This window comes from Penaeus japonicus, unplaced genomic scaffold (assembly GCF_977035675.1).
Source record: "Penaeus japonicus unplaced genomic scaffold, GWHDUDI00000001_assembly GWHDUDI00000012, whole genome shotgun sequence".
In the NCBI taxonomy this organism is placed as follows: Eukaryota; Metazoa; Arthropoda; class Malacostraca; order Decapoda; family Penaeidae; genus Penaeus; species Penaeus japonicus.
In genome coordinates this window covers 10,225,787-10,253,286 of record NW_028234414.1, presented here as the reverse complement: position 1 = coordinate 10,253,286, position 27,500 = coordinate 10,225,787, and the positions used below count along the sequence as shown (strand labels likewise).

Sequence of the window (27,500 nt, the reverse complement as noted above, 5' to 3'; positions counted from 1 at the left end):
AAAAATATACAAATAATATATATATAAAATATTATGAAATATATATATATCTAAATAAATATATATTTATATATATAATAAATTATATGTATATGATAATCTATATATGTTATATATCTATAAATTAATTTAATTACATATACAATATATAAATATCTAATAAGATATAAATATTATATATATAAAAAAATAATATATATATATAGATATATATATATATAAAAAAAATATATATAAATATATATACATATAAATATAATATATAACTATATATAGATATATATAAAAAATATATATATAATATATATTATATATATAGACCATACATATATATATATATCTATAGTATAAAATAATATATATATATATTATATATATATTATAATTTATGACGACAATTTAGGTAAGTTGTTGTTATATTTATGAGGGGGGGTGTAAATTAATAATTTATATATGTATATATATATAGTATATATATATTTAACTTATTTATATTAATAAATATTTATATATATAATGGATTAAGTATACTATATATATATAATATACATATTGGTACATACATATATATATATATAAATATATATATATATATATATATAAAGAATATATTACCTATATATATATAATATTATATATATATATATATATATAGATATATCATATATATGTATATATATATATATTATAAATACAGAAATATATATTATAAAAAATATATAAATCCATATATATACATACATATGTATATAAATATTAATAAATAAATAAATGAATAAATATATAAAAAAAATATTATTTTATTTTGTTATAAATATATACATATATGGGGGGGGGGAGGGGAAGACTTACATAATAGTTATATATATATAATATATATATATATATATATATATATTTATATAATTTATATATGATATACACAAATAGATATATATAAAAAAATATATATTATATATATATATATAAATAGGAGCTTTATATATATATATATATATATATATTATATATATATATACATAAATTATAAAAAAAATATAAATATAAACATACATATATCTATATAATATAAAATATAATATATAATACATATATATATATATATAGATATATATAAAAAATATATCTAACTATAAATATAATGCATATATATAAACACACACACACACACACACACACCCAAATATAGATCTATATAAATCTATATCTATGATATATATATAATTTTTATATATATATATATGAATAAATAAATAGGAAATATACTAGTATTAAATATAATCTTTATATATGTTTAAAATATATTTGTATATAAATATATAAATATATATAAAAAAATATATTATAATATAAGATATATATATAGATATAATAAATATCAATTTACTTATCTATACTAAATATATATATATATAATATATATATAATATAAATATATATATAAATATAAAAAAAAATAAATTTATATATAAATATATATATACATATAAATATATATATAAATAAAAAGTATCTAAATGATATATATAAAAATATATATATATCGATATATACTATCTAAATTTGTTTATATAAGTAATTAATAATTTATAAATTATATATCTAGTATATATATAATATATATATATATATAGAATATATATAAGTCAAAATTAAATATCAATCTCTATACAAATGTACCAACATCATATAATATAAATATACCAATCTCAACTATCTATATATATCTCAAATAAAATAAAAAGAATATCTCACTAAATCCATTCTATCTGTGTAAACACACTAGACAACTCAAAACTACTCAAATCTACTTAACTAATATTATGGCACGGAGCCACAAAACATCCAAACCACACAATCTAACCGAAATATATATCAATATAACAAATACTCATAAATCTCTATAAATATCGAAAATCAATCACTAACTCTCGACACACATATATCAACAACAAGAATAAAAAAATAATTTATATGCATATATATCCAAGGGCAGGACATACACCCAACATAGATATATATATTATCTATAAATCGAAATATATCTAACAATCACTCAAAAAATATATATCTCACTCAACTAAACCACTCATCACGACAATACTCACTAACATTAAGATGATATATACACACATATCTATATCACTCTAAATAACTATACATATAAATAAATATTATCTCAATAAAACTAAAATTTAATTATATAAAGTACATCTGATCTAAATCAACACTAAATATATTAGAAGGGGGGGCCTTTGTGTACTCTCTAAACTACAACCACATTAATAACTAGAACTCTATATACACTCTCTCACTACATAACACTAACCTCCACCACCACACAGACTCACTCACCACTCAACAAAATAAACACAAACCTCAACACTCAATATATCCACCCCCCTCAGATTCAAAATATCATCATCTCTAGTTCTCACACACACTATTCTTCTAACAAACACTCTCACCCACACAATCTCTCTATAACCCAAAAAATATAACCTACAATATCAATATAACTATCTACACTCACACGACACGTCCACGAAACTACTGATCAATGTTTCTATCACAACAAATATCTAGACTCTATATCTATCATCAAAGTCACACACTCTACACACAAAATCAAAATACCACGTCATTAATTCTCCACTAACGAAACAGTCTACTACTATATAACTACTCACACTCAAACCCCCTATAATAACACAAGACTCAACCATAACAGACTCTAAATATCACTATAAATCTCAATCAGTAAATATTAAAACCACTCACTAATCAATATCACTATACCACTATCTATATAACTATCAAAACAACACAAAATCAATCCTAAAAATCACTTTAAATCTCTCACATCCCTCAACAATACTCTATCTTTTCCATCAATATAGCACAATAAATTAAATCTCTCACTCATATAACATATCAATACAATATATCATCTAATCACAAACAAAAATACCTCAATACTAAACTAAACTCACACCTAATCTCAACTATCAACTACTAAGAAACTCATCATAAAAATCAGTCACTCTCTAAAACTCTACACCATATGAAACACCCTACACCGAAACAATATACCCACACGCCCGCACACACTCACACTCCTGGTGCGGGCGGTGGTTGGGGGGTGGGGTGGTGGTGGGGGAGGTGGGGGGGGGGTCGGGAGGGGGGTGGGTGGGGGGAGGGTGGGGGGGGAGTGGGTCGGGGGGGTGTGTGAGGGGGGGTGGTTGCATTGAAGGGGGGGGGAGGGGTTGAGGGTGGTTGTTTTTCGGAGTGTTCGTGTGTTCCACACACACCCACACAACACCCAACACACACACATGGATATATAAATATATATATAAATATATATATATATCTATATATCTAAATATATACATAAATAAAAGGTATCATTTATGCATATATATACATATCTGCATGTATGTATATATGTATAACATCACATTTCTCTCTCTCTCTTTCTCTAAAAATTTTTACTCAGGCTTGCGACTGACTTTTTTTCCTCCTCGCTCTTCTCTAGCTATCTCTGTCTCTCACTCTCTCTCTTTCTCTCTAAGTATATATATATCTATATATATATATATATATATATATATATATATATATATATATCGATATATATATTATAAATATATAAGATAGGGAGCTAGCGTATACACTTATATATCTATATTATTAAAGTAGGTAGGTATTGTAAGGGCAAAAAAAATATATAAATATATATCTTAAATATATATATATAAATAATATATATATATAGAATAATAACTATAGAAATAAATATATATATCTGTTTAGTAATGATATATTTATCATGTTACTGATTTATAAGAATCATAAGTACCATGTTCCATATTTTAAAAATATGTAAATAAATATATATCCAACGCATCAAATATTTATAATATAAATATATATATAAAAAAATATATAAAAAACAAATATTTGCATAAGTTTAGTTATTAATAAATATAAAACCATATGTATTATCTAATTAATCTAACTGTCGTCACTATCTATCTAATCTATCTCATATATCTATGCTCTCTATCCAATGCTATCAATCTATTCTATATATCTAAATATAACTATATCGAGTTTATATATACATACATAAGAATATATATATAATATATAACAATATATATATATATATTTCTAATAAGATTGGATATATATACAAATAAAACTATCACTATCACTCTATAAGATAAACTGCTATATAAATGTAAATAATAATCTGTAACCAAGTAAATGTCATAACTCAAAGGAGTGTAAAAAATCATATAAATACTATCACTAATATATATCTATCTCTTAGTATGGAGGGTAGTCTAGCGTGTGTCGTATCTAGGGACTCATAGACGGTCCGAGTGCGTAAATAATTAAAAATATATTTGAAAAAATAACAAACTATATAAAAAAACATATAATAAAATAATTATATGCACAACATAAATTATAAAAATTATATAAATATATAAATATATATATAAAAATCTATATATAAATCTTACATATACATTTACAATACAAAATATATAATTAAATATCTAAAAAATGTATATACAAAATATATAAAAAAATATCTATATATAAACACAAGTATATGCTCATCAAACAGAATATATATAGAACTATAAATATACAATCACAATATAAATCTGATCAAAATCAATTTAAATACAAGAACGTATATTTATATATCTAACCAGTAAAATACCATATAATCAAAGTATATATAAAAAATATAAATACTCAAAAATATAACTATCTCTATAAATATATACTATCACAAAACATATACTTCTGCTAAAGAATAATTACAAATATATTATCAAATCCATCTCTGTGGGGGGGTGGGGATTCACTCACATAAAAATGAAATCAACTTACAAATCACTCACACTCAACACACTCTATATCAGTTACTCTCTTCTAAAAACTAACAGCACACTATATAACTAAACATCTACTCAAAACTACCTAATAACTTACTCACAAACTCACAAACCGAACAACAGCCATCCAATCAATATACCTATACTCACCCCACTGTATCTACCGACATAACACGAATAATATAACAACAGACATCAATCTCTATACACAAACACTCGCACTGATAAACACAAACATTCACACTAAGTCACGACACACCACTCTCAACCACAAAACACTATATAACACACACCCCAAAAAACCCCAATATATAACACTAACACACACACACAAAAACACATACGCTCTACACACACACAAACCACTACACGAAGTACAAACTAACCCTACACGCACGAAACACAACTCACTCACCCACACACACACTCACACACACTAACACACACAAACACACACACACTCTCAAAACTCACACACACATATACTCACCCACCCACACACAACCTAAAATCACAACTCACTCCACACACCACACACTCACACACACTCACACACTCACACTCCCACCAAACCTATCTATCCACACGACACACACTACCCCAAACACACCTAAACACAAACAAACACACAACACTCACAAACCTCACTACCACACTCACACAGAACACTAACCCAAATACACCACCACACCCATTATCCCACCAATCTCCTCACTCTATACAAATATAATCACTCTATCTCAAACCAACTCACACACAAAACACACTCACTCAATATACTCTCTCACACAAACACCCACACACACGCCCCACTCTCACAAACTCGCACACAACTCTCACTCTAACTCTTACACTATAAACAACTCTCACAACACACTACAAACATCCTATACACACTCACCAACTCACAACACGACACACACCACACACACGACACTCTACCAATCTCACACACTCTAACACTCCCACTCACACTACAATCACACAACCTCACACTCACACACACAGATCAAAAACAATCACGACGACTCTCACAATCACTTCTCACACACACTCACAAACACTCACACAAACTCGACGTCACTATTCCCACCCCCCCCCACCCACACTCCCCCCCCCCACCCCCCCCCACATCCCCCCCCCCCCCCCCCACCAACATACCCCCACACCCACACCCATATCATAACACCTACATTCTCTAACACTATCAATGCTATCTCTACTACTCAATGTGTCACTCTATCTATCACACACACAATATATAACGCTCTCTAAAAATAAAACACTCAAATATACAACAAATCTCTCGCTAAATCCTATCACACCTCACAAACACAACTCACTACACACAAACTCACGCCTAACGCCGAACTCTCGCACACACTCACACACACTCACACCCCAACTCTCACACAGACAATATAACCCTCCAAAAAACTCAACTCACACTCCCTCACTCACGCTCGCACGCTCACACTCACCCCCACACGCCAATTCCACTCACTCATCACACAAACAAAAACCACCAACTCTACACCACACTCCACACACACACATACACTGAAACATACACACATACACACACACACACCTCACACTCACCACACTCACAACTCTCTCAATCACCACCACACTACAACACTATAACACACACACATCTACAATCAAACATACGAGAACTAACCCACGCATCAGCCTCACCATCCCTCTCACAACTACTCTACTCTCCCGTAGCCAACTCACTAGATCCATCCCTGTGAACTACACTAACACACTAACACTAACACAATACCCCACTAAATCTACACAATTTATCACACTAACACACAATCTAAACTCAATCACACAACACAATCGTCAACTCACTTACTCTCAATACACCTAAATACTCTCTTACACTCCAAATGATCCACTCTCTCTCTCTCTCTCTCTCGTTCCTCTCACACTCTCTACTCTCTCTCTCACTCTGGCATCAACTCTTCTCACTCTCTCTCTCTCTCTATTCTTTTCTTTTTCCTCTTTCTTTTTCACTATTTTCTTTTTCTCTTTTCACTTTCTCTTTCTCTTTCTCTTTCCTTTCACTGTCTCGCTCTACTCTCTCTTTGGTATATATATTTAAATACTAAATATAAATATATATAAATATATATATATATATATAGATAGATAGATAAATAGAAAAGATAGATATAGATATATTGATTTATATTCGTAAATATATACAAATTCTATAAAAACATATCTATCTATAATATAATGTATATATCGTCCCTATATAATATAATGTATCTAACATATATAAATACATATATATACTACAATAATGTAAATCTATAATATATATACTTAAATAAATGTATAAATAAGTTTTAAAGTTATAAAAAAAAAAAAAAATATATAAATATATATATATATATATATTATAAAAATATAACAAATAAAACTGTATACCTAAATAAATAAAAATAAATATATATATCTATAGTATATCCACTAAAATCAATATCTAAATTTATATATATAATATATAAATATATTCTAAATCTATAATATCTCATCAATTTAAAACATATCTATATAAATATATATATATATATAAAAAAAATATATAAAAAATATCTATTAATCTATCTAAATCGTACAACAAAAAAACAAAAACAAGATATAAAACTCTCAAACAATCATCAATCTCGTAACAGAATCTCATCCCACAACATAACCCCACAAAAAAAAAAAAAAAATACACACTCACACACACCCCCACACATATAAAAGACTATATCTCTACACTATATATATACTAACAATATAGCATACTCACAATATATAACTATATCTAATAAAAAAAGCATATCTTCACGGATACTATACATTCAAATATATAAAAAAAACAACCAAATATATAATATATAGTCTATACTATATGCACTAAAAATAAATAAATACAATATATCTCCCAAAATATATATGTGTTGTGAGTGTGTGTGTTTGTATGTAATAAATATAAATCTAAATATAAAAATATATGCTCAGAAAGAAATCATCTATATATAAATAAAGTAAATATATCTAATATAAGTTTGTGTGTGTGTGTGGTGGTATAGACTGATAAACATAGTCTACTAAAAAAATATAAAAAATATATATAAATGTATTTATATAATATTCTACATCTCAATATATCCAAACAATCAAACTATCTAAATCAAATGAACAAATCTAACTTATCTCTAAATATATAAAAATATTATATAAAAAATAAAAAATATCTATAAAAAAAATATATATAGTATATTACATACAATCTAAAATAAAACTCACACACATCTCTCTCTCCTCTCTCTCTCCTCGTCCTCTCGCGCCTCTCTCTCTCTCTCTCCTCTCCCTCGTCTCTCTCATCTCTCTCTCCTCTCGTCCACTCTCTTCTCACTCTCTCTCTCTCTATATATATATATATATATATATATTTATATATTCATATATATGTACATTCAAATAAATATAAATATATATATATTATAATATATTAATATTATATATATAAGGATATATATATATACATATTATAGATTGAATTTATATATATAAATTATACATATATATATGTATAAATATATAAATATATATATATAGTATATATAAATATATATAAATATATACATATATCATATTTAAATTCTTTTATATATATAGATAAAATAATACATCTATCCATATACCATATATAGATAAAAATATATATATATAAAAATATAAATATATATATAGTATTATATATAAATAATATATAAATATAAAGAAACATCAATATATACATTAAGCAGAGTATTAAATATACATAATTATATAATATAAAAAATATCTATATATATAAAATATAAAAATATAACGTATATATATAAACACATTACAGAACATATATATACTTATATATAAACTTATAAAATATATTTATAAAAAATATTAAAACATATTTATATATATTAACTTGTATGATATTATATATATATATAAACTACATATAAAAATCTATGATAACTCTACTATAAATATATATAAAGCATATATATAACATATATATTCTAACTCTATCTAAGATAAATACTATCTATATATATATAGATAATATATATATATATAAAGTATAAATAAACATATACAAATTAATATATGCATAAATATCTAAAATATCTATAATGTCTAACTATATATATAATCGTATCTATCTAAAAAAATCTAGTCAATACATATCTATAATAACTATATGTATATAGAATATCAATCACTAATATAGATAACAATATATATAATATAACATAGTAAATAAAACTCAAGCATCTTTATAAATATTATAATAATAAAAATCCATAATACTATCAAAATATAATATACAAATATAGCTAATATATCTATAAACCAACACTATCTATATAAATCAATATACATAATAACTATATAAAAACACAAAATATAACGAGTCCTAGTAAATATAAACATAACAACAAAATAATTCATATGTACCCAATCAACCTACACCATTAGGCACCCATACACACATATTTATAAACATACATTATTATTTAAAAAAAAAAATTTATATAAGCTCTCCATCCATTATGAAAAACACACACAACTATATATATAAATCATAAATATAATATATATATATATATATCTCTGAAATATATCTAACTAGTCTATAACTAAATATAATTCCACCCCTCTATATAAATTAAATATAGATATATTATATATATATAATAATCAATAACAAAATATCAATAATATTTATACTATCTTATCTCTCAGTCTAAACAACTTCTATATCAGTAAAAGCTCTTCAAAAAAAATATCAAACAAACAGAAAACTTTATAAGTATCGACGTCTACCTCTACCTATACACACTATCAAAACGTATATAACATCTAAATAAAACATTCAACAAATACTTCTCAATCAACAACTGTAAATCAAAATATGAAAGAATCCATCAATCACAACACACTCACACTATAGAAAACTAGGGACACGTAGTATAAAAAGCACTAATTAAATAAAAGTTAATCACACGACATTCAGTATCAGCTAAATATACTACAACCCATATCTTTCAATATAGATAAAATGCAATTCTAAGAAATTCATTATATCTATATATAGATCAAACAACATAAAAATACACATACCTGCACCTCGATATCCCATAAAATTATATCAATATCACTAACACTAATATCTACTATAGATAAAAAATCTAATCTAACAATATCCATTATTTACCATAAACAATCTCTCTATGTATAAATCTACAACTAAATCTCTAACTAACACACTCACAAATATAAAATACGTAAACCTCTCAACTATCAATCTACCACCACAAAAAAACCCACTCTCCCAAACACCGACACACTTCACACATCAAAAAACACTCAACTTTATAAATAATCCGTCGCTAAAACACTAAACTCTAACACTCACTAAAACTCATCTCTCTATTCAACTCACAATATCACATAATCAATCTTTTCCTCTTTCGCCCCTCTCATTCCATTTTCTTTTCTTCCTCTGTCTCTCACACTCTGACTAAAACAATCCCTATAACAATCGTAGATCAACAAGCAAAAGACTATCTCAATCTAGCAAACCCTAGAAACAATACTGTATATAACTATCCAAAATATCCCATCTATCTATAATATTCCCGAAAACTATCAGCTAAAAACCCTACTTCGTCAAAATTATATCTCTCCCACAAAACCAGTCAAACCCTTGACATAAATCCATAAATCAATCTCCATACAATAATCTAACAAATCTCTAACATATATAAAAAAACCAAACTACACATCTCACTAATTTCACTAGCAATATATAATATATATCTCACAATAAAACTAAAAACTCAAGAGCGTACTCCCACACACTAACACAATCACCCACTAAATATATATATCTAAAGCACACTCAAAAAGCTCTCTCCCCAATCTTTCTGAATCTACTAACACTACATCAGCATCTCAAAATAACACTCACACACAATCGACTCACACTCTCTCTCTCAAATTATCGTTTGTACATGACAAAGTCTACTCATAAACCAAAAAAGAAGAAGAAAAAAAACACACCCTCACATCTAAAAAACTATATATCTAACGACGATCTCTAACATCAATAATATCTAAATCACTATAAAAAAAAATATATATAACTATCTAACTAAAAATAACTAACTATATCTAACTATATAACCAAGACGAATAAAACCTTTATATAAAGCAAAAAACAAACTCTATAAATAAAACAATTTAATAAATCACAAACTCAATCAAAACCTAACTCTATAAAACTCTCCACAGCTATAAAAAAAAAAATAAAAATATATATCACTCATTACTAACTAACAAATATCTAAAATCTCACTCTCACAAAACACTCTAACTATCTCAAACTAAATATACACTCAATAACTTGTACCCTACAATATAAAATCACCTCTCTTCACTCTCTCTCTTCACTCTCAACCACCACCTCTTCTCCATCGTCCTCACCAGCTCTCCACTCCTCTCTAATCACCTATATATATATATATATATATATAAATATATATATTAAAAATAAATAAATCTACAAACGTAGTATAGTATACATAAAAACGTATCATTCAAATATATATAACTAATATATATATCTATCAAAAATATAAATATTATATATAAATCAATAGATATCTGTCATTCAACCATATATCAATAAATATATATATATAAATATAAACACTAATAAAATAAACGAATAGATATCGAATAAGTATTTATAAATATCAAAAACCCTATATATATGTAATAAAAATAAATCTAATCTTAAATATATAAAAAATATCTATATAAATATACATATATAAATTTATAAAAATTACTATATATATATAACAATACATATATACAAATACATATAAATATCAAATATATATATAAATACATACAAAAGATATAAGCTCTATATAAATATATATATATAATAAACTATATACCTATATGCATAAAAATATAATACATATCAAATATATATATACTCTATCTATATATAAATAAAAATATATCTACTCTAGTATCTATATATACACAAATACGAAACCTATATATCAATAACTATACATGATATCTATATAAAAAACATATATATAAAACCCACTTAATATCTATATCATAATTACAAACAAAAAATAAAAAACAAATATAAAACCACAAAGGCTCTCAATCTATCTCATAAAACACTGCCAAAACACAATATATAACAACTAAATATAATACAGAAAAATATCAATATATACACACTATCTAGATATCAAACACATCTAAATACACGTAACTATAACAATACAATAAAATACTAAGCACGAACATAGATCCCTAACCAAATTTATATAAGCCAATATATATTTAACTAAATCATTATCAAAATAATTTATCTCAATAATAACAATATATAACAGTAAAACTAAAAATAATAAAACACTAAGAAAATGTATATATATCTCTAACATCTCCATAAATTCATAACTCACACTCAGCTAACAATTCCTACAAACCCCAAACAAACTACTAACTCCCTAATATTTATAAAAATCTATACTCTACCCACAAACGAAACCAACAATCAATATATAAACCACCCCTGCAACAACTCAAAAACATAAGATCACAAAATATATCAACAATCAATAACTATATACTCTATCTAAATAAATATATATATATATTACCCAAACAAACACCCCCATACCCACAGACACACATATTATAAACCACAATTTCTTTTTACATTCTTCTATAATTTTAACCTACCATACGTAACTACACACATAAATCACTAACACTAAATACAATCTATATCTAAGCTATAAAAATCACAAAAAACATAAAACACACATATATAAAATCTATCAAAATAAATATATATATAACAAAAATATATGAAGATATAAACTATAAAACTCTCTAAAAATAAAACTATAATACAGACAAATATCTACAAAAATATATAATGCACGTATAGAATATATATATATATATAAATAATATATATACATATCTATAAACATATGATATAATATATAAAAAAATATATAATACCTTAAAGTCTACATATATACATATATATATAAAAAATATAAAAAATATCAATATATATATATATATATATATATATCGGACTATATTTGTATATATATATATTTTTTTTATAATATAATAAACATACACATAAATGTATATAGATAAATGCATTTAAGATGTTTATAGTATAAAAATAATTATACATACATATATATACACATACATACATAATATAAATATATTTTTATATATAATATATATATATATATATATATATCTATATATATTTATTATATATCCATATTTTACATATACATATCTCAATATGTATATCTATATATATAAATATATATAGATATATAAATAATATATATCTATATCCATATAAATATATATATATATCTATATATAAATACTAAATATATTATATAATATATAAAAAAATATATATATATATAACTATATATATATAATAATAATTCTAAATAGACGTATATAGTACAGATACTATATCTATCTCTATATATATATATATATAAATATATATATATAGATCTTTTCCTCTTTCTTTCTCTTTCTATTTCTTTTCTGTGTCTCTCGCTCTCAGTATATAATAAAATATATAAAAATACAAATATATATAGAATAATAGATATAAGATAAAAAGAAATATAAGATATATAAACATTATTTATACATATTTATGATATATATACATATGAAAAATATATCTTAAATATAAAATGTATATATAAACATATATAACAATTCTCTAAATAGAAAAATATCATATAATATAGTAAAATAAGATTTATATAACATATCTAAAGGTATATAGGTATATAACATAATATATCTATATCAAAATATATATCATATAAATAATCTACGTAAAAATCTCTACTATCTAAATACAAATATATCAAACAAACTATATCTACTATAAAAGCTCAAACAAAATATATAAATATCATGACTTGATCACTAGCTAACACTCTCACAATCTAATCTCGTATCATATCTTAAATACACTATCACGAAAAAAAATCTAAATCTGTGCGTGAGTATCTGTATATGTATAGGGTGGGGGGGGGGGGGGTGGGGGGGGGGGGGTATACATACACACACAAAAAGTAGAAGAACCAAAACCACACACACCCAAATAATATATATATCAATAAATATATATCATAATATCTAAAACACACAAACTAACACGATAACTATCACTCACTATCAACTCACCAACTAAAACACAATCACAAACTACACAAATAAAGTCTCCCCGCAATCTCTATTTCTAACTCTCCGAAAAACTCACAGATCATCCATTTAATCTCATCTAACTATATACAATCCATCTATAACGACACACTCTACACGCACAATAACAAGCACACTCACACTCACGGACTACCACTATATATCTCAGCATCATATGCCCGAGACAAACAAAATCCTCTCACACAATCAATCACAGTCACACACACAAAACCAACCCTAAAACTCACAAACACTAACTTCACTGAACAAACACACACGATACTCTTCACCCTAACATATCACTCTATCAAACACATTTATACGATTCACTTACCACTGTATATCAAATCTAACACTCACTAATACATAAAACACACTCAGACAATCACTCCCACATACAAGCTCTCAAAACAACTCTATCAGCACACTCTACTCTCACTACACAAAATAACCACCCTCACCCACACACTCTAACTTACGCACACACTCACACATCACGAACACTCACACGCGCACACCCACACTGCCTCACACACACTAGAGCTCCACACAAACTCACACACACATACGTACTACCAGCACACGCACTCTCACGACACACACACACACTCCTAACTATCACACGCCTCCCCATCAATCAACCATCTCTCACACACTCTCACTCTCAATATAACCTCACACACGTCACTCCCCATTCCCCTATATCACAATTAATCTAACACATTAACTCAAAAACTCTAACAGTAATCCACCCAACACCTCTCTATAGTAAATATAACTACAAACATAAAAAAAATCTCACTCTCTCTCTAAATATAGAACACACGCACATTAACACTATCACACAAATTATATATAAACCAATCCCTCATAACAAAATAAATCAATCTCTACACACAACACACACACACCACACTCACTAACTGTACGTCTACAACACCCACACAACATGCAAACACCAACCAACCCAACACACACACTATCTCTAATGGCACACACTCACACACAAACACCCTCACAATCAATCACACCTAAATCATCACACACACACTTCACACACTCAATCACTCACTACACACAAACTCACACAATCACCACTCTCTCACTGTACACAAAACCACCCACAACACTCACACCACACACACACACACAAAAAAACACAACAAAACTGTCACACACCCCCACACACACACACACGCACACTCCACACATACGCCCACACATCCACTCACTACACACTCTCACACTATGCCACTCACACACACTCGCACACACACTCACACCCAACACACATAAGCACACACACCCACCCTCAGCAACCACACACGCACCTACTTCACACCAACTCACCCCCACCCACTCACCCACCTCCCTACACACACATACAGCACATCACACTTCTCAGCACACACACACCACACTCTCCCTACACACACTATCCAGTAACACACACACACACCCAAGCTACTGACCCCCACCCCCCACCACCAACACCCCCGCCCCCCCTCTCAGACTGTTTGTTACCCCAACCTGACTAATTACAAAGAACACCCACCCAAAACACCCTCCAAACACAAAACCAACGCACACAAACTCAGTCTCAAATACAATCCACTCCGTCTCCACACACCCACACTCATCACACTCTCACTCAAAATAACCATACACACAAACACATCACACACTCCCCCACTCACACACACACACACACACACTCACCCAGACACACTCATCACACACAAACTCACTCACTCTGTCCTCACTACACCCTCTCTACTCACAAACACCAAAATCACTCAAACACACACAAAACCACACAAACTACTCACTCATATATATATAGAGATAGTTTTGAGTGAGGATAGTCATCAAACACTCATCCACCCAACTCACACCCCCACACACCCCCACACACACCGACACACACACACACACACACCACACACACACCACTCTCACTGTGGTTGGTTAGGTATACACACACTCTCGTCTCTCTCTCTCTCTCTCTCTCGCTCTCTCTCTGCTCTCTCTTCTCTCTCCTTCACCCCACACAAACTTACCCCCAAAAACTCACCACCCCCACTCACACACATCAAACACCCACACTCTCACAAACTACACACAAACTACACTCACACACACCACACTCACACACCATACATCACACCACACGGAGAACACACCCCACAAACTCACACACACACACCACACACACACACACTCACCCAAGACACACACACAAACATACACGCACACTAACACCCCCACCCCACATTGATGACGAGCACTCTCACCAGCCAAAACTCAACAAATCTTAATCAAACCCTTATACAAGTACCACCATCTATCCCCCCCCGACTACCAACCCCACACTCTCTCACTCTCACTCTCTCAAACTCACACACAAACAACTCCTCAATACACGCCTCTCACTAGCCACTCTAACACAACCTAAAAAACATCAATAACACACACTCCTATCACATAGCACACACACACACACACAAACTCACACTAAAACTAACTCCTCACACCCTAAATCCCTCACCCACTCACACCTATGACACACATACTCACACACCCACACACTCACAAGCACTCACACCCTACACACTAACTCTCACACACTACAAAACACAAACACATCAAACACACTCAACCCACGCACTCACTCACTCACCCTCACACACACCATACACACTCTCACACAAACACACACATAACACTCACACACACTCACAATAACACACACACAGACTCAACACTCACCACCACCCCTCAAAGTACAAACTCACACACACTCCCACACACACTCACGACCCCACACACACACACTCACACACACAGCAAACAGCTCTCTCACGACACTAACTCACACCCAAATCCACACACAAATACACACACCCACACTCACACCACAAAAACACACACACACACCACACACTCAACTACTCTAGCAACCATATCACATCCACTTCCACTCTCACACCAAACACACACACAGCACACACACACACTTACACACACACCACACACACTTACACACACACCCGACACACACACACACCACACAAACACACACACACACGCACACACATACCCCACAAACGACACTAAACCCCGCAATCCACACACCCGACCCGACACAAACACTATCACAGCACACACACACACACACCGACACACCACACACACTCACACACACCCACATCGACACCCTCACCCACACACACTACACACACAGCAGCAAACCACACACCACCTCAAACACACACAAACACAATCACTACACACACACTCACAAGACGCCCTCACACAGACAACACACACAACCTCGACACCACACTCACACAAACCATCACACACGACCCAAGAAGAAACACACACCCACACCCCCCACTCACTCTCACACACACACACACATCACACTCACACAAACACACACCCACACCCACAATCACACACACTCACTCACTCACACACCCTCCCCAACCACAAGCACCCAAACAAACTCACTCACCCACTCACACGGGACACTCAAACACTCACCCAAACCACACCACACAAACACACAAACACACACACAAAAACAGCCTCACCCTTACACACGTCACACACACACAAACACCCCCACTAACATACACACACACACACAGCACTCACCACCCACACACACACACACACACTCACACACACTCAGCACACACCACACACACACACGACACACCCACACACGACACAAAGCCTCACCCTGTCATCATATATTAACTAAACATCTTTATACAGAGCATAGATGTTTTTGGATTGAGATGTTTGATAATTGTGTTAGTTTATAGATAGTTTTATATGATAGATATATTGAAATATAGATATATTTTTGATGAGATGATGAGAGTGAGATGTATTGTTTGAGTTGAGATATTGAGTGATGTGAAGAGTTTTTTAGTTATTATTAGTATGTCAGAGTTATTTAGACAGTAGAATCAGTACGATGTTGTGAGATTGAGGTAGCTATTAGACGCTTATGTGCATAGGCACATTCAGATCCCTGACTGAGAATTATGATACCGGTTTGCTGTGGAGTATATTAGGCTGGTATCTTTTCTATATCAATGTCTATGTCTGTGGATGTGTCTATATGAACTTCTTTGTCTGTGTCTGTATGTTTTTCTGTGTTGTTGTATGTTATGTGTATGTGTATGTGAATGTTTGTTATAAATATGTATATATATATATATATATATATATATATATATATATATATATATATATATATATATATACACACTCCTATTCCTACTTCTGATTTATCATATGATCATACATACACATACACACTCTTATTGTTGTATATATAACAACTGAGAGAAAGAAAGATACATGGATGGATGAATAGATGGTTGGATGGATAGATGGATGGATGGATGGATGGATGGATGGATGGATGGATGGATGGATTGATTGATGGATGGATGAATCGATGATTACATGGATGAATGAATTAATGAATTAATTAATTGATGATTAAATGGATGAATAAATGAATGACTGGATGGATGAATAACTTAATGTATGTATAAATAAATGAACATATAGCTGGATAAATAGATATGTAGATTGTATGTATGTAAGTCCCGAATTACATCAACTTACATTTGCATTCATATATGTGGATTTACTAATAATGAGGAATTGCATAAATAATAATAGACAAGAAATAATACAGAATATGTACCCCAAATAAACCAGAACAATGTCCAAAGATTCAAGTGCGATAAAAGAAAAAAAAAAAAAAAGGTAATACGTAATAAGTGAGGAAAAAAACCAATCTACTATCTTCGGTGGACAGTCAACTAACCTCAACAGCATCAGTATAGCAGAAATGTTGAACACCATTGCCTTCCAAAAATATATACCTGTCTATACCAGATGTATCAGAGCTTTATGTAAAGCCATTTCCTCCTACTGGCATGCCAAACAAAATATACCTGTCTATCTACTGAAAGGTCTAAGAAATGTGTAACCAAAAGGCAAACTATAATGGGGAAGAACAAGACAAAAATGAAGATTGAAAATAGCGATAAAAGGCCATGAAACCAAATTCAAAAATTACCAACAAATTTACTCACTTGCACATTCGAGTTACAAAGGATCAGTAGGCCTACCTATTAAGAGTTGAAATGAACGAGAAAGAAACAAGCATCGTAGAAGGTATGAGCAAGGTGACAGGCTGAAGGTGCCAAAATACAGGAGAAGATATCAGGGGAGCATCTCGGTTTTGGGAAAAGGTTGAGGTCATAGGACTCTAATATGACGATGTTTGCAAGAGATTTCCAGCTCGAGTATTGCCTTTTGTATTACACTCACAGGTGAATATTCTCTTGATTTCATTTTCAATCAAGAGACATAAACATCAGGTCAACTGACCAGAATTAATTTAAATTTATATATATTTTTTTCTTTGTATTGATAATCCCCTATCCCAACTCTATACAAATCAAGCAGCCTTTACACAGTCACATATCTGTCCTATCTATAAATCACTCTTTAATATTTATTTCCTTCATACATAATCAGTGAGGGCATTCATTAATAGTATTTATCCTATCATAAAAATCTGAACATAAGACCTACCTCTTTAACAATTATTAATGTCATTCTGTCTTTTAATTCTGAGACTGTTCATCCATCTGGTCCTATGGTATCCCTAAATATACATACACGTATACCAAGGATTGAATGTTGCATGTAAAATACACATGCTCTCGCTACACACTTGTCCACCCATCCACATATGCATACATAAAACACACATGACCATATTATTTGGATTGATGATTTCATCTAAATGCCATTTCACGTAAACATCTAAATCATAAATTTAGTGTAAATTCTTTCCTTATCTCTTTCCTGTTTTTATTTCCATTCCTCGTTTTCCCTCTACCTGATTTTATTAACTATCAGCTTTTACTATTTTTCTCTTCTCTCTCTCAGTGGCATAAGATCAGTCACCCCCCCCCCCCCAAGGCAATACCGGTTGGGATCTCTTTGCACTTAAGCAACTGCCTGAGGAGAAGTAGCACAGGTGATGCATTAAGACGGAGAGTAAAGCAAACTAGGGAAGCGCGTGGCGAGCTAGACACGGCTGAAGGGGAAGGGGATGGGGGAGCGTCACGTACATCTGCAGACCGGCGCGGCCATCGGGCCCTGAGGCCAGCATCATGGAGGGGGCCATGAGGCGGACCAGCATGGAGTTGGGCCTGACGTCAAGAGGTCAGGTGCAGGTCGTGGCCAGAGTCGAAGGGGGCGGGGCAAGCAGACAGCAAGAATTCAGCCGTTAGTTGGTGAAAAAGAGAACATCAGAACAGCCCATTAGTAAGTGAAGAGAAGATCAATGTGCACTTCAACCATGGCTCCAGAAGAACAATATATGAAGCAGTTAAAGCCAAGACACTAATTAGAACAACAAAAAAGAACACAAGATATCTGGCCAAAACACTCAATAAACACTAAAAAATCAACTAACAGGAGACATACTTCATAGGGTCAAATGAAAGTCAGTGAAACAACCGCTAATATGGATGCTGCGGAAAAGACTGAATTTTCTGACTGAAAGTCTTCCATATGCCCACACACGAAGATACTGGTAAATCTAAGGCCTGAAACCAACTTAAAAGTGACAACTAAATATTAAGTAGTTGTGAGAGCAAACAATAAGTGAAAGTACAGATTACACATTGAGAAACTGTTTTGTTTGCATTATAACATAGGAAAATAGAAGCCTTATAAATTATCAGAATGAAAAATTAACCACAACAAGGAAGCATAAAAAGGCAGCAACTTAGAAATTCTCAAGGTTGGCGTCACACTTCCCTCCTCTGCAGAACAAGACCAACCTTTTTTTGTGAGGCGGTAGAGGGATGGCAGTTGCTATCAGATTCTTGTACATTTCGGACCTAAGGAACCTTGGGTAACAATCCTTCTTTAAGAGAAGAACATAAACATGCTCTGCGGCCAAGTCGTAGGTGTAACGAGTCGGCTGCTTCATCAACAACTGCGTCTTCTCCATTGTCTTTCCGTCAATGTTGATCTCACACGGGGCTCCAGGTTTAAGAAATTCCCTGTCGGAAGAGAATGATTTAACACATGCCGGATGTAGAGTTTGAATTCTGAGCGAATGTATAAAGGTATTCATAAAGAGAATCATATTTGCAAAATAGTTCTACAAGAATTAAAACTTTTTTGTTTCAACTAAAGCGTCAAACACATCACATATTAAGAATCTAATAGCAAACTGATTACAAAATAAAGATGAGAGCAATTTATCATGCACTTATCACAGTTGGGAGCACGACAGTTAATCAGTAACCCTCGCATGTTGGTTACTGACAAATTTCATTATGAAAAAAACAACCCATTTAATTTTGCACATCACAAAGTGGAAAGGAGACTGCAGCACTTACTCGTATATACTTTGGACCTTCTCAGCCACATCGGATGCAGGTCCCCATCTTAGCTCGTTCACAGCATCCCAGAAGCGAATGTTCTCATGGCAGTACTCTTTCCGCAAGTAATTTGTGAATTCCTCTTTGCCTGTTGATGTATTAGGTGAACAACTTCTAACATGAATTAAATTTCATCTGAGGACTTATTATATCTAATCTGTAATTTTTCAGTACATATTGAATGGTACGAGATTTTGATAGGACTTGTTGATTCGCAACAAAACTCTTTCTTGGCTTTATTAGCGTACAGCAGCTTATCATTGTGTTGAAATATTTTCCTGTGAAGGATATAACGAGTATATCTGTTAGTACAACAATTGAGAAATGATAATCACATATTCCTACATCTTTTCATCTACCACCTAAGCGTATTGCCCAGGTGTGCATAGGATTTGTTACACTTGGTATGCATAATACAGTATTATTCCGTAATAAGGATACGGCACAGTTTATTTAAGTTTAGCTCTTTATTGGCCAACTGCACAGGAGTGGTAAGTTTAGTTTAGATCTTTATTTACCACACTGGCTAACTGCACAGGCATGGGCAAGCTTTGATACATTGATGTAGAGTCATGACATTGTTGCTAACATTGTATTACAATTTAAGGTAATAACATGATTATATTCTATAGTATATGAACTGTTAATAGATATATGATAAATGTTGCAATAGGGTATCACATACCGAATTTCGGATATAGCATAAGTACGTCTTCTAGTACAGTTGATGTTATGAAATAATTATACAACTCTGCATACCTCATGCTAGGTGGCCTGAAAGGTTGTATCGTATGGCAGTCTGAATTGTAATGTTCAGGTGTTCGTTTATACTCTTCGTTGCAAAGTCTGCATTTAGTTTCTTCTGCAATGCATTCTGAACTGACCTGCCAATACATTCTGTATCCAAGTCTATTTTTTGCAGTCACAATATCACATTATCTTGTCCTTGTCTTGTTTGAACCATAAATGAATCTCTCCTGCGAAAACTGGTCAAAATGTTTTATGCTACATCTTTCAGGTCTTTGAGAGTTTGTTAGCCCCATCAAGTCCTCCCTTTTGGAGGTTCTTATTATATGTGAGATCCTAGCAAGAGGTATGCCAAAGTCTATATCCACAATTTGCTTATCACATCGCTAAGCGATCAGCATGATCATGTTTAGCGATTCCAACATGCGATGGTATCCACACAAAATGTATAACATGGCCCCGTTCCTTGGCGCGATATACATTTGTTCTTATATCATTTACGATAATTCCAGCACCTTTATCAAGAGTGTTTAGTCCCCCAGAGAGCACTCTGCGAGTCGCAGAAAATTACTCCTGAGTCTTGAGTTAACAGAAAGTCTGTGGCTATGAGTATTCCTGCCAACTCAGTTTGCATGGTGCTCGCCCAGTCATGAACCCTCCTACAATCTTGGTGCTGCAGAATATTGTTTTTATATACAACATAAGCACATCCTGCTCTACTTCCAGACTGTAAGGATCCATCAGTGTAGCACTCATAGTCATTATTCAGAAAGTCAAGATGCTCATTAATGGTGGCAAGGGCGTGTTGCTTAAGTATAGCCGGTGAAACTGTGTATTTTTTAGGGACATTAGCATAAAATACGTTCAATGTCGACATTCTCCACGGTGGAATAGAACGTCCATATGGGGACCTACCCAAGGACATATTTAACTGGTGTATGGATTTGTATGTCACTTGCAACCATGAATTTGAGTGTGACTCGGTAGGAAAAGTTGGATTCATTATCTTATGTTTAAGTTGCCTTTGGAACGCTAATATAGAGGGGCTGAGTGGTCAGTTAGTTTAGATTTTTATTTACCACCCTGGTCAGACTAATGAAACATGGCAAGCTAGGACCATAGACTATCTTTCACTATTGACAACAGGAAAATGGAAGCCGTTTTACTGTTATTTTATGATTAAAAATATGTTTCTATCAAATCGTACGGTAGAAATTGTTTCCTGACTTATCACTGGGGATCTCTATTAAAACAGTCTTTTAGAAGTTTTAGTATTCACCAGTTCAAAGGTCTAAAACAGTGGTTATTAACCTGAGGGAGCGAGGCCTTGGGAATTCAAATTATTCATAATAATCTTAATGCAAAATGCAGTGTGTATATGTGTGTGTGTGTGAGCTCGCATCACAATAACATTTCGACTGGTTAAAGTTTTGAGAGGGTGGTGGTGGGGGGTTAAAGGAGGTACTAACTGTTATTGGGAGCGTGGTGGTAGAAATGTCAATAATATAAAGTTAAATGCGCAACGATACTTAATAGTACTTATACTTATGAAAGGTAATGCTATCATACCTGTGGGATCACTGAGTAATTCCTCCATAGATATAGCCCATCTTCTCACTCGCTTTTCAGTTAGGGTATCCACTCTAGAAAAAAAAGACGATAGGTTTAAAACGAAGGGATAATGTGGCCGGCGCTGTCTTAACGGTTTTCGTTAGATATGATTTAATTTCGTAATTGTCTTTATATTTTTTTTTGTAATAGTCTATTATGTTTGTATATAATTGAAGAAGTATTTAACATATGAAAGATTCAATATTCCATTACTGAATGTATGATATATAATATGACAGTGTATCATGTCACCTTTTTTTATACATTTTTTTAATAACTAATAAAAAATAATGATGATACGGGTGATGTTAGTAACACTAGCAATTATCATTGTGATAATGGTAATGGTTATGGTTATTATGACAATGATATTAGCAATACTATTGTATAAATGATACTGCCAATGACATTGATATCAATAATTATTATCATCTGAAGATAATAATGATGATGATGATGACCTGATGATGATGATGATGATGATGATGATGATGATAGTGGCGGTAATTCCAACCCGAAAAAGCCCTCACTTTGGACTGTTGAGTATCCAGTACACATTCTCCTCAGTGATCCACGGGTTGGAGGGCAAAGGGAAGGACAGCTGTGGGTCGTACTCAGCATATGTGTCGTAGTGGGTTAGGAGGTTCTCGCCCGCCTGCGATACCTTCTGCCGCGTACGACATACAGCCGTTGCAAGGAACTCATTCTGCAATTAAAGAGGGCTCATTTAGGGATTTTTTTTTTCGGCAAATGCGCAGTGTATTTTAATTTTCGTTCTTGTGTTTCTGAAAAGTCTCCAGTCATTTTCGACTTCTTCCTCTTTTTTGATGGATATCATAGCTGAAATTATATACTTAAACATACATACATACGTAAACATTAATGCACACACACACACACACACACACACACACACACACACACACACACACACACATATATATATATATATATATATATATATATATATATATATATATATATATATATTCATATATACATAATTCCTAAAATTAACAAATTTCTATTCAATGGTTGACAACAACAAAATGATACTTGTTCAAGCAGTTGGTGGTATTGTTTTCATTGTCGATCATCTTATCTTTATCTACATATATCATCTACTAATAGTTATTTCAGTCTATTTCTAGTCTACAAATTCTACCTATTACACGTTTTTTTGTTCAATACTCATTAGTGAGAAAATGTTTTTGAACTCTCAAACACTTTTATTTTCATCTTTATATCCTTTCCTAAACTGCATATTACTGCAAACATCCTACGCCATACCCACAGCTACTAAGAACACGAAGATTCTTCCTAAAAAAAACGTGCCACATCTTTCGTTCGATAAAATTGCATACCCTGAGGAAATACAATCAAAATGTCTCACCAATTAAATCTCTTCATTGCAGAAATTGCACTAGGAATGAACCAAAGGGCATGAAGATGAGGGTAAAGCTTCTAGAAGATCAGGCAAGGGTTGACTTGTATATTTACCAATGTTTATTATATATCTATAACATATGACTATAGGGTTTCGGAATCACAAGTTCAATTGGATGTGAAAGATATATGAATCCGTGGTGCCTGATGGTGATAACAACATTATTAGATATTGATGATAGTACTAATGATAATGATATCAAGAATGACGATACTGCTACTACTACTATTACCAACTACAATATCTGCTACTACTATTGGTGCTAATGATGATGACGATGATGATAATGATCATTATAAATGTAATAACTATAATTATCATATTAATAACAATAACAGTAGTAATATCAATAATAATGAGGAGGAGGAGGATAATAATAATAGTAATAATAATAATAGTATTAATAATAATTATTATTATAATGATGACAATCAGAATAATAATAAAAATAATAACAATAATAATAATTATAATGATAATAATAATAATATTAAGAAAATGAAAATAATGATAATAATAATAATATTAAAAAAAACGAAAATAATGATAATGATAATAATATTAAAAAAAATAAAATAATGATAATAATAACAATAATGATGATGATAAAGATAATAATAATGATAATGATAATAACAATAATGATAATAATAATTCTTATAATAATGATAATAATAAGCACAATAACAATAAAGATAACAACAGCAACAATAATAATGATAGTAATGATGATGATAAGGATAATAATAATAACAATAACAATAATGATTATAACACCAACAACAACAACAATAATACTGATGCTAAAGTAGCCACGAAATCATAAGTCATAAATCAAAATCACTCCCAACCAAACCAAAGCCACGCGGCGTCCTTACATCTTTCTTCAGGTCGTCGACAGTTTTCTTGCGGACTCTGTTAGCCATGTTCGTCTTGTCCGGGACAGGGGCGATCTCGAGACAGTTCGTGAAACCAGGTGGTGGTCGGTACACACGCCAGTACGCTCGTTCCTGGGAGTCCGTCACTATCTTGTCGCCTTTTTTACGATCCTTGGCCAGTTTAACCTGTGGAGGGAGGTTGGCTGTGTCACTCGGCCTAATCATGGGTGCTTACTCTATGATATGCTCTTAGGTAGATGGTTATGTACAGCAGCACCTATGCACGGTTTATTTTTTTATACTTATGTGCTCTCGTCTTGATATGTATTTCACGTTCCTATCCTTCAATACACTCCCTAAAAAAAAAAAAAAAAAAAAAAAAAAAAAAAAATCACCACTAAATTGACAACTAATTAAGATACACTAATACTACGGCTTCTGACCCTCTTCCGGAAATCTGCCAGGTTGACGCGCTGACGAACAAATTTCAAAGACCTCCAGCCACCTAAACCCCATTTCCCACAAACCCACCTGCTCGTCCGCCTGCATGGTGATAAAATCCCACTTGTGAGAGAGTGTCTTCTTGAGTTTGTTGTAGGCCTCCAGCTCGTAATCCTCGAGACCATGTTTCTGCTTGTTCCTAGACAGCCGTTTGGTCAGGTAGATGGCATAATCGGTGGAGTCGGCGCTGTGGTTCTGCGAGGGCCAGTAGTACGGTGTCTGTAACGAAGAAATAAAAATATGATAGGAATGTCATTGCAACGGTGACGATCACGGTGATAATGACATAATGAATGAAAACAGTAATAGCACTATTGACAGTTATCATCATCAAAAGTATTGTACTTTTGCCATAATAATTATATCAATGATAATACAAACAATAACAGTGCTAAAAAATTGAATATCATCAAAATTTTGTATTATTGTCAAATCACTTGTATTCATTTTATCATCGTTAGTTTATTATGCCATGTTCTACTACTTTTAATACCGACGGTAATCAGATATA

The 27,500-nt window shown here is 31.3% G+C and overlaps 1 protein-coding gene across 15 annotated transcripts in view; it reads right to left on the bottom strand.

Annotated features, from left to right (window-relative positions):
• Positions 1-27,500, bottom strand: part of LOC122257092 (uncharacterized) — a 386,597-nt gene that overhangs the window by 42,566 nt on the left and 316,531 nt on the right. For 10 of the 15 annotated variants that reach the window (XM_086542430.1, XM_086542434.1, XM_086542436.1 and 7 more), the window contains 7 exons: positions 27,020-27,208; positions 26,489-26,674; positions 24,694-24,869; positions 24,122-24,195; positions 21,764-21,893; positions 21,197-21,421; positions 20,480-20,560 (listed from right to left, as the gene is read on the bottom strand). In XM_086542430.1, coding sequence (XP_086398556.1) covers positions 20,480-20,560; positions 21,197-21,421; positions 21,764-21,893; positions 24,122-24,195; positions 24,694-24,869; positions 26,489-26,674; positions 27,020-27,208 — 1,061 coding nt within the window. The remainder of the gene's footprint in view (positions 1-20,479; positions 20,561-21,196; positions 21,422-21,763; positions 21,894-24,121; positions 24,196-24,693; positions 24,870-26,488; positions 26,675-27,019; positions 27,209-27,500) is intronic. The other 5 variants (XM_086542438.1, XM_086542442.1, XM_086542444.1 and 2 more) reach the window with 1 other exon arrangement.